A 16,836-nucleotide genomic window follows, 5' to 3' on the forward strand; every position below is an offset into this window, starting at 1 on the left:
GGGATTTCTTTTCTTTTTATTTAGAACGAACATCACACTTACATGCTTGACAAATAAATAGTGACATGAGTGCATATAATCATTACATCATAAATAAATAAATAGGACATTAAATTAGAGGAATACATTTTGGCGTCTGCTGAATTACGTACACAAGAGTTGAGGATTTCTGACTAAACCAGGAAGAACTTCCACTGTGACCGTGGCCCGGTGATCAATTTAATATTAATATTAGCGGCTGAGTTCCGGTACGGGAGATGGTCCACATACACCTGTAGATTCCTGAAGGGTTTTTGGATGAGGAGAATGGTCACCCTTCAAATATATTACTTTATCTTCCAGTCCTAATAAAAGCCGAGATGCCTTCAACTCAGGAAGAAAGGAGCACAAATGACTTCACATGCAACACCACAGCAGTTTCTTCACAACTTCTTCTCAGGAACCTGCGTGCAGGATGACGCACACACTCAAGGAGGAAGCGGTTTGCTTCACCCCAGGGTTACTCCAGGTCACCACCACCTCCACACAGAAGCTCCTCCCTCGAGGTCAGTGCACAGAGCTCCGCACGTTTTTCTCCAAGCCGGGCCTGGGCCAACAAAAGAATGGCGGCTCAGTACCTTGACATCAGGACAATAATCATGTGAAAAGCTGTTGATGCGTAAACTCTAAATTTCAGTCTGACGTACCTCCAACTGGGACAATTTCCTGTGAAGATCTGCCGCTTGTCCACACATTGTCTCCAACCTATATAAAAGCACAGATGCCACATGAGACACATTTAAATAGATAGTCACCTCTGAACCAGAAGAGCACAGAGTTCCAGGTTCAAACCCCACTTACTACCATCATGTCCCTGAGCAGGACACGTAACCCTGAGTGTCCCTGTCACTACTGACTGGATCAGGGTGTCTGGTAAAACGTACATTTTATAGACCTGCAGACCTATTTGACGTACCGCATTATGTGGTCTGAGCTGTGAAACAGTTTGGCGACGCACTCGTGCCGGAATCCTGCAACGAACACCCCGTTCACAGCTACGAGGACGTCGCCTGGGACAGAGGGACCCATGTTGAGAAAAAGCACAGACTCGGGTCTGAGTCAAGACTAGTGAACCTACTCTGGGAGACCCTCACCTGTTCTCAGCCCCGCCCGCTCAGCTGGACCACCCACCTCCACCATCTTCACCACAGGACCCATGTCCCCGTCCTGCAGAGAGAGAGTGAATAACAGGCCATTACACTAAACCAGCCAAGATCCCCCAAACCCAGTTCCTTCCCACACATTAAAGGAATAAATTGATTAATTACAAACTTTAATTTGCAAAAAATAAACAGCAGCCGTGGGTTTTCGTTCTCATTCTCCTTGTTTTATAAAGATTTTATATTAGTTACGACTGTTACGCCGTAAAATAAAATACATTTCAATACAAGCACGACCCCGTCAGCTCAGGCAATGTCCAGCTTTTTTAAAAGCCGTAAGAGGGGAAGGAATTGAAATATAATCCCCAGGGGGCAGTGGTGGCCTAGCGGTTAAGGAAGCGGCCCCGTAATCAGAAGGTTGCCGGTTCGAATCCCGATCCGCCAAGGTGCCACTGAGGTGCCACTGAGCAAAGCACCGTCCCCACACACTGCTCCCCGGGCACCTGTCATGGCCGCCCACTGCTCACTCAGGGTGATGGATTAAATGCAGAGGACAAATTTCACTGTGTGCATTGTGTGCTATGCTGCTGTGTATAACATGTGACAATCACTTCACTTTAACTTTAAAAAGATCTCTCTCATGATAATTAAAACGCATCACCTGACCACAAATTTACAAGCAGTGTTTCATTGGGAAAGGATAGGTACTATAGGTACTATACTATAGGTACTATATGTACTATACTATAGGCACTATAGGTACTATACTATAGGTACTATACTATAGGTACTATAAAGCGGAAGTAAAATGGATCTACAGCTCTGGCCTTACAGGATTATACACAGTTTGATGTTTACAAATAGGATTTTGGTAACCTTGGATACCCTTCTGCTCCGCACCCAGGTTGGGAACCACTGGTCTAAACAACAGAGAAGAAGAGCGTTTCCTTCACCTGAACTTCAAATCCAAACATTTCGTTCTCCTGCTTCTCCAGCACGACTCTTCTCCTGTCCAACACAGAACAACACGGCCAAACTGTAATCTTTCTGTTCTAGAAAGTCTGATGAAGATTCTGGAAAAGCCTGACATGATATTTACCTGATGGAGCCCGTGCTGTGATTTAGGGATTTTGATGGATTCCCCTAGAAAAAAAATAGTTATTAGTTATTTAATATTATTATAGTTATTTAATAGTTATAGTTATTTAATATTATTTTATTACATGATATATACTGTATACATATATAGATATGTTATTAAATGTGTGTGTTTTTTATTTGGTATTTGAACTTGGTTTAAGATTATTGGTTTTGGTTCCTGGTGTGCTGTGGATCCACTCACCGGCGTCTCCTGCGGCCGGGCGGCAGCTATGTCTCGACCGATGGAGACCGAGGGGACGCCGTTTCTGTGCCGGGGGCTGATTTTCTTCCAGAGAGAGTTTCTGAAGCTGCTGCTCTTTGTCACAAGATGCCTGAAGCTGGAGTCCAGGGTCCTTGTCGTCATGGTACAGGCGCAGGGACGAGACCCCTGGCTGGTGCGGAGCCGGCGGTGGCGGCGGTGGAGACTCGGTCCTGATGAAGCCGCTTCAGTCTGGTGCGAAAGATAAAAAGCGTCTCAGCGGAAATCCGGCCTGTGTTACGTCGGGGATTTTTGCTTTTCCTGTCATGCCCTTTCACACTTTCAACCATTCACACACACTTTACACACAATGTACACACTGACATACACACAGTACACACACTACAAACAATAAAACTCAACACACATAGCATTCACTAATATACATACAGTACACACAAATGCACAACACACACAACAAAACATAATAATAACACACAAATACTAAACACACAATACATAAAACACAATACACATTCACACTCAGAAATACACTTATATATATATACAGTACACACACTACAAACAACAAAAAACACAAACATAATAATACAAATACACAAACACTAAAACACAATACACATTCACACACAAAATACACTAATATACATACAGTACACACACTACAAACAACAAAACACAAACATAATAATACAAATACACAAATACAATACACATAGCATTCACACACAAAAATACACTAATATATATATACAGTACACACACTACAAACAACAAAACACAAATATAATAATACAAATACTAAACACACATCACATAAAACACAATAAACATTCACCCACAAAATACACTAATATACATACAGTACACACACTACAAACAACAAAACACAAACATAATAATACAAATACTAAACACTCAACACAATACACATATCATTCACCCACAAAATACACTAATATACATACAGTACACACAAATGCACAACACACACAACAAAACATAATAATAATGATACACAAAACACACAAATACTAAACACACAATACATAAAACACAATACACATTCACACTCAGAAATACACTAATATATATATATATATATATATATATATATATATATATATATACAGTACACACACTACAAACAACAAAAAACACAAACATAATAATACAAATACACAAACACTAAAACACAATACACATTCACACACAAAATACACTAATATACATACAGTACACACACTACAAACAACAAAACACAAACATAATAATACAAATACACAAATACAATACACATAGCATTCACACACAAAAATACACTAATATATATATACAGTACACACACTACAAACAACAAAACACAAACATAATAATACAAATACACAAATACAATACACATAGCATTCACACACAAAAATACACTAATATATATATATACAGTACACACACTACAAACAACAAAACACAAATATAATAATACAAATACTAAACACACATCACATAAAACACAATAAACATTCACCCACAAAATACACTAATATACATACAGTACACACACTACAAACAACAAAACACAAACATAATAATACAAATACTAAACACTCAACACAATACACATATCATTCACCCACAAAATACATTAATATACATACAGTACACACACAAACATAATAATACAAATACACAAATACTAAAACACAATACACAACACACATATAATTTACCCACAAAATACACTAATATACATACAGTACACACACTACAAACAACAAAACACAAACATAATAATACAACTACACAAACACTAAAACACAATACACATATCATTCACCCACAAAATACACAAAACAAAACAGACGGACAGCACATACATACAAAAAAACCTGCACATATACACAAATGTGCACACAGTACCCACACAACACACAATATACACTAATATCAATATAATTATTAATAAACATATTATTCACACACAAACCTGACAAACAATAGACACACATCTCATCTCACATTACACATACTGTACATCACACACAGGTTTAAACGCTCTGCTGTTAAATTTCTATTAATTTCTGCACAACCACAGCAGTACTCTCGAAGCCACGCCCACTCCAGCTGCTACGCAACTTCCGGTCCCGGCGGCCGAGCCCCGTTTCCGTCAACAGTTCTTCAGTTTCCACAGTCTCGTCCTGCAGCGGCGCTGTAAGCATGTTCCATCCCCACATCCTCATCTCCATCTGCATCCCTCATCCCTCATCCCTCCACCATCCTCACCTCCACCTCCACCAGCCCGCATCCACCGACGCTTTTACTCGGACCTCCTTAGCTGCGCTAGCTGTAGCGTTTTTGGAGAGGTTATAACGCGTGTACAGGCCCGCTTATCGTGTCTTTGTTCCAGATCTCGGCCGTCGACATGAGCTCGGAACCCGACTACCGGCGGAAGAAACAGGGTGGGTTCCGCCGCCGCCGCCTCCATGTCCTCAGCAGGGTGACGTTCTGTCCCCTTACACGGTCCATTTCTCCCCAGGAGTCAAGGCTCCTAATCCGAGCACCGCGCCGGCCAACGGCTTCTCCGGCCCCAAGTCCCAGATCCCGGGCTTGTCGCAGAGCGCCGAGACGGGGCCCGAGGAGAGGACCAAGGGACGCCGTGTGGGCATCTTCGCCACCGACTCGGACTACGTCAAACTCGCCAAGCAAGGAGGCCAGAAAGGTGCGTTCTTTCTCCGTTTAACAGGAAATGGAGGGATTTGTTCCATGTTGCCTGTGCTCCAGGTCTGCTGTGGCATGAGGACACGGACGGGGACGGCAGGGTGGACAAGAGGACCTACAAGGCCCCGGACTGGTTCTCCGCCAACTCTGCACCCACTGAGCCCCGAAGGTCAGACCTTACTTAGCGGCCTGAGTTACGGTGGGGAGCCCGGCTCAGTCAAATCACCCCGCTTTTCTACTTCTAGCCCAACCGGCGACGCCACTTCCCCCGAAAGCTCCGCCAGAGGGGCGGTGTCGCCCCTGGCAGCGCCGTTCGGCACCGATAATATATCGCCCTGGGACTGTGACTCCTTTACCTCCGGTGCCAGTAAAGACAAGGTGAATGGTCACATCGCAGCATCCCCACCATCGTTCTGTTCAGCCCCGCCCACAACTGGGCTGAGACCACCTAGAATATCTAGAATATAAATTAGATAATACTAAATATCATTAAAATGACCAGGAGTTTAAATGTCTTAAGAGTACTGCAGACCCAATAGATAAAATAAAGCCAGCCTTCAACCTGTCAGTCATCTGTGTCAGTGCCCAGTCTGGACCCCGCCCCCGATCGGCTCCACGCCTGTGATTGGCTGCTGACAGCGCGCATGGAAATGTTCAGGGACGGTCCAGCCTGCCATTATGATTTAAGAAATCACTAAATAAAGTCTTGGAATCCCGGAGGGACTGCAAGATAAAATATTTAAATGACAATATGTAATAACTCCCATCTTACAATAACCTGCACTTTCACTGGACTTATGGTACTGGCCAGATGCTGTTTTATCTGGTATACGGTTGCGCTATATGCTGATTTATCTGTAAAACGTTGATTATACATTTTCCTGCTGCAGCCTTCAGAAACAGTTCCATTTAAATGTACTCATCAAGTTATATATAATATATAGAATATATAGAATATATTATATATAATATATAGAATTGAATGCCGCCTCGCACAGCCCCCCATTTCATCTCCTCCCATCACCACCATGGATGAACTTTCCTGCATTTTGCTGTATGGGTGTTTCCAACCGGAATGAAATGATGTTTTTTTGGCTGATGCAGGTTGCCAAAGTGGGCGAGGCTGCCAGTCAGATGGAGAAGATGACGGTGAGCGAGCACGGGGTCGCCGGCAGGTTCAAGAAGATGTGAGTTTCTTCCGTTTTATCTGTTCCAACGTCTAATTTCATCAAACACACGGCAGCGTGTTTCGTTCTAGTAAGACTTGCGTTCTCTGTGATTCCAGCTCCTATGACAAGAAGTCGTCCCCTGTGAGCATGTCCAAACTTTTAAGCTTCGCTTACGTGGAGGACGAGGAGAAGAAGTCAACCAATGACGACGATGCCTCAAGTGAGGGTCTCCGTCTACCGTATACTCGCATTCGTACTAGCGCTGTAATCCCGACCCCGACCAGTCCAGCTTTCTTTACGCGGTTTTAGAACTTAACCAGCGTAACCAGAGTCTAACCAGCGTTTCACATCTCTCTCTCTCTCTCTCCCCCCGTTTCATATAACACATTTACAACCACGACTGGTACAGGGAAGGATCGGTACTGTAGACCGGCAGCTCTAGTACCAGCCCAGTGCCGGGTCGGTTTTAGAACTTAACCGCCAGAGTCTAACCAGCGTTTCACATCTCTCTCTCTCTCTCTCTCTCTCTCTCCCCCCGTTTCATATAACACATTTACAACCACGACTGGTACAGGAAGGATCGGTACTGTAGACCGGCAGCTCTAGTACCAGCCCAGCGCCGGGTCGGTTTTAGAACTTAACCAGCAGAGTCTAACCAGCGTTTCACATCTCTCTCTCTCTCTCTCTCTCTCTCCCCCCGTTTCATATAACACATTTACAACCACGACTGGTACAGGGAGGATCGGTGTAGACCGGCAGCTCTAGTACCGGACCAGCGCCGGGTCGGTTTTAGAACTTAACCGCCAGAGTCTAACTGCCGTTTCACATCTCTCTCTCTCTCTCTCTCTCTCTCTCTCTCTCTCTCTCTCTCCCCCCGTTTCATATAACACATTTACAACCACGACTGGGACAGGGAGGATCGGTACTGTAGACCGGCAGCTCTAGTACCGGACCAGCGCCGGGTCGGTTTTAGAACTTAACCGCCAGAGTCTAACCAGCGTTTCACATCTCTCTCTCTCTCTCCCCCCGTTTCATATAACACATTTACAACCACGACTGGGACAGGGAGGATCGGTACTGTAGACCGGCAGCTCTAGTACCGGACCAGCGCCGGGTCGGTTTTAGAACTTAACCGCCAGAGTCTAACCAGCGTTTCACATCTCTCTCTCTCTCTCCCCCCCGTTTCATATAACACATTTACAACCACGACTGGGACAGGGAGGATCGGTACTGTAGACCGGCAGCTCTAGTACCAGCCCAGCGCCGGGTCGGTTTTAGAACTTAACCGCCAGAGTCTAACCAGCGTTTCACATCTCTCTCTCTCTCTCCCCCCGTTTCATATAACACATTTACAACCACGACTGGTACAGGGAGGATCGGTACTGTAGACCGGCAGCTCTAGTACCGGACCAGCGCCGGGTCGGTTTTAGAACTTAACCGCCAGAGTCTAACCAGCGTTTCACATCTCTCTCTCTCTCTCTCTCCCCCCGTTTCATATAACACATTTACAACCACGACTGGGACAGGGAGGATCGGTACTGTAGACCGGCAGCTCTAGTACCGGACCAGCGCCGGGTCGGTTTTAGAACTTAACCGCCAGAGTCTAACCGCCGTTTCACATCCCTCTCTCTCTCTCTCTCTCTCTCTCTCCCCCCCCGTTTCATATAACACATTTACAACCACGACTGGTACAGAGAGGATCGGTACTGTAGACCGGCAGCTCTAGTACCGGACCAGCGCCGGGTCGGTTTTAGAACTTAACCGCCAGAGTCTAACCGCCGTTTCACATCCCTCTCTCTCTCTCTCTCTCTCTCCCCCCGTTTCATATAACACATTTACAACCACGACTGGTACAGAGAGGATCGGTACTGTAGACCGGCAGCTCTAGTACCGGACCAGCGCCGGGTCGGTTTTAGAACTTAACCGCCAGAGTCTAACCAGCGTTTCACATCTCTCTCTCTCTCTCTCTCTCTCTCTCTCCCCCCGTTTCATATAACACATTTACAACCACGACTGGTACAGAGAGGATCGGTACTGTAGACCGGCAGCTCTAGTACCGGACCAGCGCCGGGTCGGTTTTAGAACTTAACCAGCAGAGTCTAACCAGCGTTTCACATCTCTCTCTCTCTCTCTCTCTCCCCCCCCCCCCCCCCCCCCCCCCCGTTTCATATAACACATTTACAACCACGACTGGTACAGGGAGGATCGGTACTGTAGACCGGCAGCTCTAGTACCGGCTTGTCGGTGACGGATTGTGTTGCTGTTGCAGGTGTGACCTCGGAACAGACCAGCACCGTCGCGCCCGAAGATGAGCTGGAGTGAGGACCGGAGGACCGTCTCGCCCGTTCACCGTCCTTCCCTTTGTATTTATGCCAATGAGTCCAGTTTCTGGTTCTGGTTCTAGATCTGTATTTGTCATGTCACCTTCTAGCTGTGGATTTGTTAACACTCCCTACGTAGTTCTTCAGGTTCACGTCCTCCAAGCTGTACTGTTTATTTTGCACTTCGTGACTGTATGTACTTCATTATTTTAGAGTTTATTTTGTACATAGTAATTTATTTTAATTCGGGTGTTCGGTACGATGACATCCGCCTGCCGGGGTGACCGTGCGCCCTCATACTGCTGCTCCTGGCGCGGGTTCTCTGGTCCGGATGGTTCTGGATGTTCTGTCAATTTAAATTTTAATAAGTTAGACCAGTAATGGGTTGGTCCAAAATGAAAATGTTCATATTCATTTCTTTACTGCTTATCAGATCTAATTCTGGGCTGGAACAAAGGAATAAAACTAAAAATGGTCATTATGACACCTTACAGAAATATTAGTGTCTCCAGGTTGGACCAGTGGAGGACCGCTCAGCGGCTGCAGACTCCTGTCAGGCCTTGAACCCGGCAGCAGTGTGAAACCCCGGCGTCCATGACCTCGTTCGGCCTTAATCTGCTGAGGGCTAGTTGCTTTCTTTCTTTTGGTATCCGAGCTCCAGCTCAGGGTCAACCAGACTCCAGACTTCTGGACTGAAGGGGCTTTTATTTCACGTTCAGACTGAATGTACATTTGAATGTGGTAAAATCCACATGTAGTAACCATGCAGTGTTCAGGGCTCCTCTTGTAACATGTTCACTCCGTTCGGAGAGGAAGTTTGGCAGCCGCCATTGTGACCCAGTGGCGGCTTATGGCAAAAACAGCTTGATTGGCCGACCAGCTCCTCCCGGCGTATTAATTATTCACATTTTCAATGAACAATTTTCACTTTGTTGTGGGTGCTAAACAAAATGGTTAATAAAGAAGTTGCATGTGCATGTCACCTCTTCTTGCCCTGCGCTTGGTGTTTATGTCCCCGGTGGACATGATCCGTGATGGGGAGCCAGCTCTTCTTCTCCTCTGGACCTCACTGAGATGTTCCCGGCGCCAGGTGGCGCCATCAGACGTCCATTTCTACACCAACCAGGGATCATATTCGCTGCTGAGGATGGTGACCGTTACGGTGCCAGAAAAGTGGGCCCCGCAGGAAAAATCATTACTCAGACCAGGAGGAATAAATTAATACCAGTTCCACTCACCTTGTCGTGCTGCGCGTGTATTTTTACACCGGGCCACTGTCGCCGCGCAGCGTGACGTCACCACCGCCATCATCGTCGTCAGCCGGCCCCTCCTGCGCGGACGTGGGTCTCCGGGCACCGGGCACCGTCTCCGGACGCGGACGCGGATCTGGACGCGTGGAGCAGGGCAGCCTGGCAGCGGCAGGTGATGATGATGATGATGATGATGATGGTGGTGGTGATGATGATGATGATGGTGGTGGTGATGATGCTCTGTCCGGCCCCGTCCTGCGGGACCTGCTTGTCATTATTCGTTTTTACCTCCACAGGCTGCGTGGTTTTAAATCCGTGCACTACGGCGCATGCGCGGACGCGTTCATATTAAAACTCATTTGTCCGCAGACGTGCGGGATTCGGGAATATGCTGATCATTCGTGAATAAGCAATAATCGTCATAATATTCCACGATGGCTGCGATTTCGTGCGATCAGCCCTCCGCCAGAACCCCGTGTTCTGCGTCGCCACGCTGGACTTTCGGTATCGACGTTGTTCAGGAGAAATTCTGCAGTCATTTATGATAAAAATGCAACTTTTGGAACGGAATATTTTAATAGTTTTAATTGTTGTTGAATTATAGGCGTCATGACCATGAAAACCCATCTAATAATAATACTTCATTTATCTGCCATGGAGATGCCTCACCAGATCAGCGTCTCTTCCCTCCACTGTTAACCTGAGGAGCATCTGGAACTCCTGAGATGAAGTGACGTGACTGTCATTGTGAGACACAGCAGCACAGCACACGGTGAAATGTGTCCTCTGTATTTAACCGTCACCCTTGGTGACAGTGGGCACCATGACAGGCGCCCGGGGAGCAGCGTGTGGGGACGGGACCTTCATCCAGGGGACCTCAGTGGCACCTTGGCGGTTCGGGACTCGGACCGGCAACCTTCTGATTACGGGGCCGCTTCCTTCACCGCGAGGCCACCGCTGGCCCGTAAAAGTGTTGATGATCAGCTTCTCAGTACCATCATATTTATTTCACTGCCCACTTCCACACGTGGTTTCATGTGGATTCAAGCAGCAGCGCCGGTGCCACCGGTGTGGAAAATGGCCACAGGTTTCAATAGAGCAGGGTGGGTCAACGTGGGTTCACAGAAGAACACGTGTGTGTTAGAACAGTGGTTCTCATCCGTGGAGGCGCGAGTACGCTACAGGATGGGAGGAGAAATACCTGAGAACATGTTTTTTGCTTTGTTTGGATTCATTGGATCTATTTTCGCTGCTGTCATTATTTCATCAAAAGTGTATCAATGCAAGGTGGTGTTTGGGATGTGGGGGTGCGGCAACTGTAATGAACCAGCTCGGGGGGGGGCAGCTTGCAAAAGGTTGAGAACCTCTGTGTTGGAAGATGGAATTTGGAACGTCCATCTGATGCTGTTCCTTCAGTACTGCCAGTTACTACCGGCACTACTTTTTAACTAGAAAATTACATTTACATTTACAGCATTTACCAGACGCCCTTATCCAGAGAGACTTACAGTCAGTAGTTACAGGGACAGTCCCCCCCTGGAGACACTCAGGGTTGAGTGTCCTGCTCAGGGACACGATGGTAGTAAGTGGGGTTTGAACCCGGGTCTTCTGGTTCGAGTGTGTTACCTGCTAGGCTACTACCAGCCTCTGCTGAGCAACGTCATTATGATCAAATCCATTATGTTCCCATGCAGGATCCACGATTATGAGATTCATTCCAACACTCCTAACGAAGGGAAGTTCTGAGTCAGGAAACTCAGTGGAACGGACTTAATCGTGACCAAATGACAATGACAAGCGCTGCCAGCCTGGTCTGTGGTGTGTGTGTGTGTGTGTGTGTGTGTGTGTGTAGTCTCTGCTGAAGTGGAGGAGAAATCTCCCTCACAGTCACACTCATGTGACTAATAACAATCATCGTTATCCATCGCCGTGACAACTAACACTTCCTTCAGCAGGTGGGCGTGGTTTATTGGCGTGCCCCGCCCACCTGGCTGCTCTTTACTTCGTTCTCCTAGTCTAATGCAGTAAAATACTTGTATTTAAATCGATATTTCTGATAATTGATGTGTTGACAATCACTTTACTCACTTTACTTTGTGGTGAAAATCCAGATCTTTTTCTTACGTGAGAAAAAATCCACATTAGAACGATTCTATAATTTGCTATAGATGGAACAGAACCGGGTGCAGTGTGTGGGGGGGACGGTTCCTTCGCGGTTCCTGACCCGCTAGGCCCCGGTCTGAGTTCACGCAGGATTCACTTAATAAGAAGACAGGTGGGCAGCCAGCAGGATTAAATCCCGGTAAAATGGCGGTGCAAGGACTCATTTCAGGGCCTGACGGGGGCGTAGACGCGTGCTGATTGGCCGGTTCCGAAAAGAACAGGTTGTCTCGTCATGTCTGTGCACGCTGTGCCGCTGGCATGGTCTTTGTTTTGGTCGCTGCTCGCACCTTCTGGTCTTTTGCGGTTTCTTCCACTGCAGGCGGAGCGCTGCGCCCTGTTTTCCCCGCCAAACGGAACTGGAGAAGGAGCCTGGAGAAGCACGGCTCTGGGACTGCCAGAATGTTCTCCAGGTCTTCCTCCCCTGGATGGTGTTTGGCACCTTCAAACCACAGTCACTGAGACAACGTGACGAGGATGAGCAGATACAGTCGCTGAAGGATGAAGAGCAGAGTGCTGGTTCTGGTTCTTCATCAGCTAGTGCGATCTGGAGATAGATGGACTCCACCAGCAGAGAATGGGTTCTGCAGCCGTTTTCGTAAGGCCTGTCCACATGAGAACATTTTTCTTCTGGTGGCTGTTTTTGTGAAAATGCTGACGTAGCAGCCAAACCTCCAGCCTGACCTTTAACCCCAAATGTGTCCTACATGCAGCAATGGAGGATAACATTGGAACTAACGGCTAGCTCCAGCGCCACCTACAGGCACGGTGGGGGTTTTACAGCGCTCTGGACGTTCTCCCTGTCTCTATGTGGACGACAACATTTCAGATGTTTTTTAGAAACCGAAAACCTGTTTTAGAGAAAAGTGTCCCCGTGTGGACGGGCCCTAACCTTCATGCCCTTTACTGAAGCTTTGAACAATTGCAATGGCAGCAGCAACATGGTGGCCTACTGGTTCTTTTGGTTCCAGTGGGGAACCAGCCTCTGATGTTCTGAACTGAGAACCTTCAAAAATGTTGGCTGTCATGGTGCCCACTGCTCACCAAGGGGGATGGTTAAATACAGAGGACACGTTTCACCGCGTCACCGTGTGCTGCGCTGCAGTGTTTCACTATGAAAATCACGTGTAGATCAGTGGCGGGATTTACTAAAATAGTAATTATTCCTCAGAAATGTAATTGTATAAAATCTGTCTTTGTTCCATGCGTTTTACATGGATTATGAGATAAACGGGGATTACGGTTTTATTACAGTTGGTTTCAAGATGTGTCTGTCAGATGTTTCATGGATTGTTTGTTCTGTATGTTTCGGGGATTCTAGACTGTAGAGATCTAGAGCTCTGTAATTAAAAATGTTTTAACAAACACAGAAGAAGCAGGATATAGAAAGAATATATGACGGCGTGATTGGGCAGCGGTGGCCTAGCGGTTAAGGAAGCGGCCCCGTAATCAGATGGTTGCCGGTTCGAATCCCGATCAGCCGAGGTGCCACTGAGCAAAGCACCGTCCCCACACACTGCTCCCCGGGCACCTGTCATGGTGCCCACTGCCCACCACAGCGATGGTTAAAAGCAGAGAAGCAATTTCTTTCGGGATGAATAAAAAAAAAATTGCTTATAGTGGGCGTGGTCTAACCAGCAAGGGATCTCTACTTTGTTTATTTTTGTAAATTGTGACCTTTGTTAACATTCCGCTTACATATAACTGGACAAAATGACCTCATAATCTTCATATTCAGCTACCAGACCTGTTATAATGAGGCATAGAAGTGATCACATCATCAAGCCCATCGTGATCTGATCTACACTGACCAGGCCGTTGGCTCTGTAGTTTTATGTTGGAAACTGTATCTTGGAATAACTGATAAATATCAGCCGGGTTTCAATTCTCAAACAGATATATTACGTGTAAAGCAGCAATATTGAAACATGCGTTGTCCGCCATGTTTAGCATTTGTATATGTTTGTACGTGTTTTGTTGCAGGCCTGATGCCTTCACCAGAGAGGGTCCCAGAAGAGAGGGAGGTGGTAGGTGGCTCAAATGGACAAGAGACTACCAGGAGCATGGACACAAACACCACCACCACCACCAACACCACCAACACCACCACCAAAATACTGGCTTCAGTCAAAGAACAGGTAGGACACGCTGGTCCTGGTCGGATGATTGGTCTGTGATGGCTGTCAGAAGATGTTGAATGGCTACATTGAGTTCCCCAGCCTGTCTATGGTCCTGCGGTGGCTAGAAATGGCGGTCGGTGTGAAGAGTGTTTTGGTCGTTCCGCTTCACCGTTCAGAGAGTGGCAGCTCAGACGGTCGGATCTAGAATTTGTCCCCTTATGACATCATAAGGGAAAAGGTTACCTCCCGTCATGCTTTTTCCGCCCAGCGGATTTCCCGCCCTTGGACACTTGGGGAATCCTTCCTGTTCCAAAAGAACCCCGGGGTCTAGTTACAGTGGCAGTTTTATAGCATCTTGGACATCGGGATCCAGACAGACCACAGTCAGGCAGGGTGACATACTTCATGAACAAATATTCATCACTGTCATGATCCGGACCGGCAGGGGTTAGTCCGGATCCGGAGTTCGGACCGGAGTTTCATGTTCGTCCTGTGTAATGTTCCCTGATCGTGTTCACCTGGTGTATATTTATATAATTGTATAAAACTATCCTGTTCGTGTCTGTTGACCGTCAGGTCACTGCGTGTTAATGTTCCCTTGTCTCGTGTAGTTTGTATTAAACCCCTGTCGTGTGAAATTGTGCGTATGCGTCCTCCTTCATTGCCATGTCCAGCCCAACGTGACAGAATGACCTGACCTCATGTGGACGCAGCCGATCCGCCCCGCTGAGATCCAGGGAGCCGTGGTTGGTCGGGAGAATTACAGGGAATTACATAATATATAAACCTCACAAACCTGGAGATGAAGCCCATATTAGCAGATAACTGTGTAGGTATTTCTCAATTCTCTCGATCTCGGGTTTGTTTCTGCTGTCTGTGTCACCTCCGTGGTGGGATGGACACAAAGCCCCTGCAGAAGTGCTGTCTCAGTAGCCACGAGGACGGGTGCAAGGTCAGTGGAGAGATGATGTTACACTGAGGCTCTGTTGACTGGGCCGTATTAACCCTCCACTGAACAGTTTTTCTGCGAGTGGACGTCCCTGGACTTGATTTCGAAGTGTGCACTTCACTGCGCTGGTCCAAACCTCCTGACTTGACACCCCTGCCCCCGTTGTGCCAGAATCGAGACGGTCCTGAGCCTTCCAGAGCATCTTAATCCATGGTTTTGCTCAGATTCTGACCCTCCTCAAGACCTTGATTACAGTAGAGGATACGAGTGAAGCCGGATGATAAAAAGATTCCATCTGACTGATGACATTCTTACACAGATCAAGACGGCATGGCGACGTTTACATCCGCTCAGCATGGTCATGAACGTCATGGGGATTTGGGGTTTTCAGTGAAATGCTCCTTTTCTAGGAGGGTTCACAATTTGAATTTATTCAGGATTTTCTACAATTTTACATATGAAATGCTAATGCTAAAATAAGATAAAAGCCAAAATGCTAACACAAAAATAAAACTGTCAGTTATTTTCAGTGCTTTTACACTGTGTTTATAGCCTCAGTGTTGTGCACTGTGTTGTGTACTGTGTTCTGTGTGTATATCAGTGTGTAGACAAAAGGTCTTTGAGGGACAGAATAGGCGGATCAGGGGTGTTTAGATGCCTGGTACTGACCGACCGAGCTTGTTCTCTGCTACATGACTGAAGGCTTCTGTATGAGGCGCCGAATACCAAGAAAAGCTCGTACGTACACCGATTTACAACATCTACATATATACAAAGCTTGAACGTACACCGATTTACACCATCTACATACATACAAAGCTTGCACGTACACCGATTTACACCATCTACATATATACAAAGCTTGCACGTACACCGATTTACACCATCTACATATATACAAAGCTTGCACGTACACCGATTTACACCATCTACATATATACAAAGCTCGTACGTACACCGATTTACACCATCTACATACATACAAAGCTTGCACGTACACCGATTTACACCATCTACATATATACAAAGCTCGTACGTACACCGATTTACACCATCTACATACATACAAAGCTCGTACGTACACCGATTTACAACATCTACATATATACAAAGCTTGAACGTACACCGATTTACACCATCTACATACATACAAAGCTTGCACGTACACCGATTTACACCATCTACATACATACAAAGCTCGTACGTACACCGATTTACACCATCTACATACATACAAAGCTCGTACGTACACCGATTTACAACATCTACATATATACAAAGCTTGCATGTACACCGATTTACATACATCTACATACATGCAAAGTTTGTATGTACACCGATTTACACCATCTACATACATACAAAGCTTGTATGTACACCGATTTACACCATCTACATACATACAAAGCTCGTACGTACGCCGATTTACAACATCTACATGCATACAAAGCTCGTACGTACACCGATTTACACCATCTACATGTATACAAAGCTCGTATGTACACCGATTTACCCCACCTAGATACATACAAAGCTCGCACGTACACCGATTTACACCATCAACATACGTACAAAGCTCGCATGTACATCGCTTTTACTCACAAATCTATATACAAAGCTTGTACGTACACCGATTTACACTATCTACATACA

The 16,836-nt window shown here is 46.3% G+C and overlaps 3 protein-coding genes across 8 annotated transcripts in view; 2 read left to right on the forward strand and 1 right to left on the reverse strand.

Annotated features, from left to right (window-relative positions):
- On the reverse strand, positions 1-10,236 carry LOC114789892 (cytohesin-interacting protein). Its single transcript, XM_028979345.1, has 8 exons — positions 9,943-10,236; positions 2,482-2,730; positions 2,239-2,282; positions 2,093-2,147; positions 1,134-1,206; positions 956-1,049; positions 687-744; positions 1-586 (listed from the first exon to the last, which is right to left on the reverse strand). Exons 2-8 carry the CDS (start codon positions 2,641-2,643, stop codon positions 500-502), a joined length of 573 nt encoding a protein of 190 aa, XP_028835178.1. The 5' UTR covers positions 2,644-2,730; positions 9,943-10,236; the 3' UTR covers positions 1-499.
- Positions 4,632-9,686, forward strand: c5h7orf57 (chromosome 5 C7orf57 homolog). Its single transcript, XM_028979344.1, has 8 exons — positions 4,632-4,707; positions 4,904-4,955; positions 5,033-5,215; positions 5,278-5,383; positions 5,460-5,592; positions 6,319-6,401; positions 6,500-6,603; positions 8,653-9,686. Exons 2-8 carry the CDS (start codon positions 4,919-4,921, stop codon positions 8,703-8,705), a joined length of 699 nt encoding a protein of 232 aa, XP_028835177.1. The 5' UTR covers positions 4,632-4,707; positions 4,904-4,918; the 3' UTR covers positions 8,706-9,686.
- pkp4 (plakophilin 4) overlaps positions 9,847-16,836 on the forward strand; it is a 26,035-nt gene continuing 19,045 nt past the window's right edge. The window contains exons 1-3 of one of the 6 annotated variants that reach the window (XM_028979341.1): positions 12,095-12,712; positions 12,828-12,882; positions 14,098-14,252. In XM_028979341.1, coding sequence (XP_028835174.1) covers positions 12,692-12,712; positions 12,828-12,882; positions 14,098-14,252 — 231 coding nt within the window. In that variant the 5' untranslated portion in view covers positions 12,095-12,691. Of the gene's footprint in view, positions 10,127-12,093; positions 12,713-12,827; positions 12,883-14,097; positions 14,253-15,848; positions 15,922-16,836 lie in introns of those variants that run through there. The other 5 variants (XM_028979342.1, XM_028979340.1, XM_028979337.1 and 2 more) reach the window with 5 other exon arrangements.

Source organism: Denticeps clupeoides, chromosome 5 (genome assembly GCF_900700375.1).
Source record: "Denticeps clupeoides chromosome 5, fDenClu1.1, whole genome shotgun sequence".
In the NCBI taxonomy this organism is placed as follows: Eukaryota; Metazoa; Chordata; class Actinopteri; order Clupeiformes; family Denticipitidae; genus Denticeps; species Denticeps clupeoides.

What these genes read in the sequence shown, in the direction of transcription:
- LOC114789892 (XM_028979345.1), bottom strand. Translation starts at nt 2,643, where the DNA reads ATGACGACAAGGACCCTGGACTCCAGCTTCAGGCATCTTGTGACAAAG. An exon ending in AGCTCAGACCACATAATGCG is followed by an intron (nt 745 to 955) that starts GTACGTCAAATA and finishes GCTTTTATATAG; the next exon opens with GTTGGAGACAATGTGTGGAC. An exon ending in GGAAATTGTCCCAGTTGGAG is followed by an intron (nt 587 to 686) that starts GTACGTCAGACT and finishes TTGTTGGCCCAG; the next exon opens with GCCCGGCTTGGAGAAAAACG.
- c5h7orf57 (XM_028979344.1), top strand. Translation starts at nt 4,919, where the DNA reads ATGAGCTCGGAACCCGACTACCGGCGGAAGAAACAGG. An exon ending in CTACCGGCGGAAGAAACAGG is followed by an intron (nt 4,956 to 5,032) that starts GTGGGTTCCGCC and finishes ATTTCTCCCCAG; the next exon opens with GAGTCAAGGCTCCTAATCCG. An exon ending in CCGGTGCCAGTAAAGACAAG is followed by an intron (nt 5,593 to 6,318) that starts GTGAATGGTCAC and finishes TGGCTGATGCAG; the next exon opens with GTTGCCAAAGTGGGCGAGGC.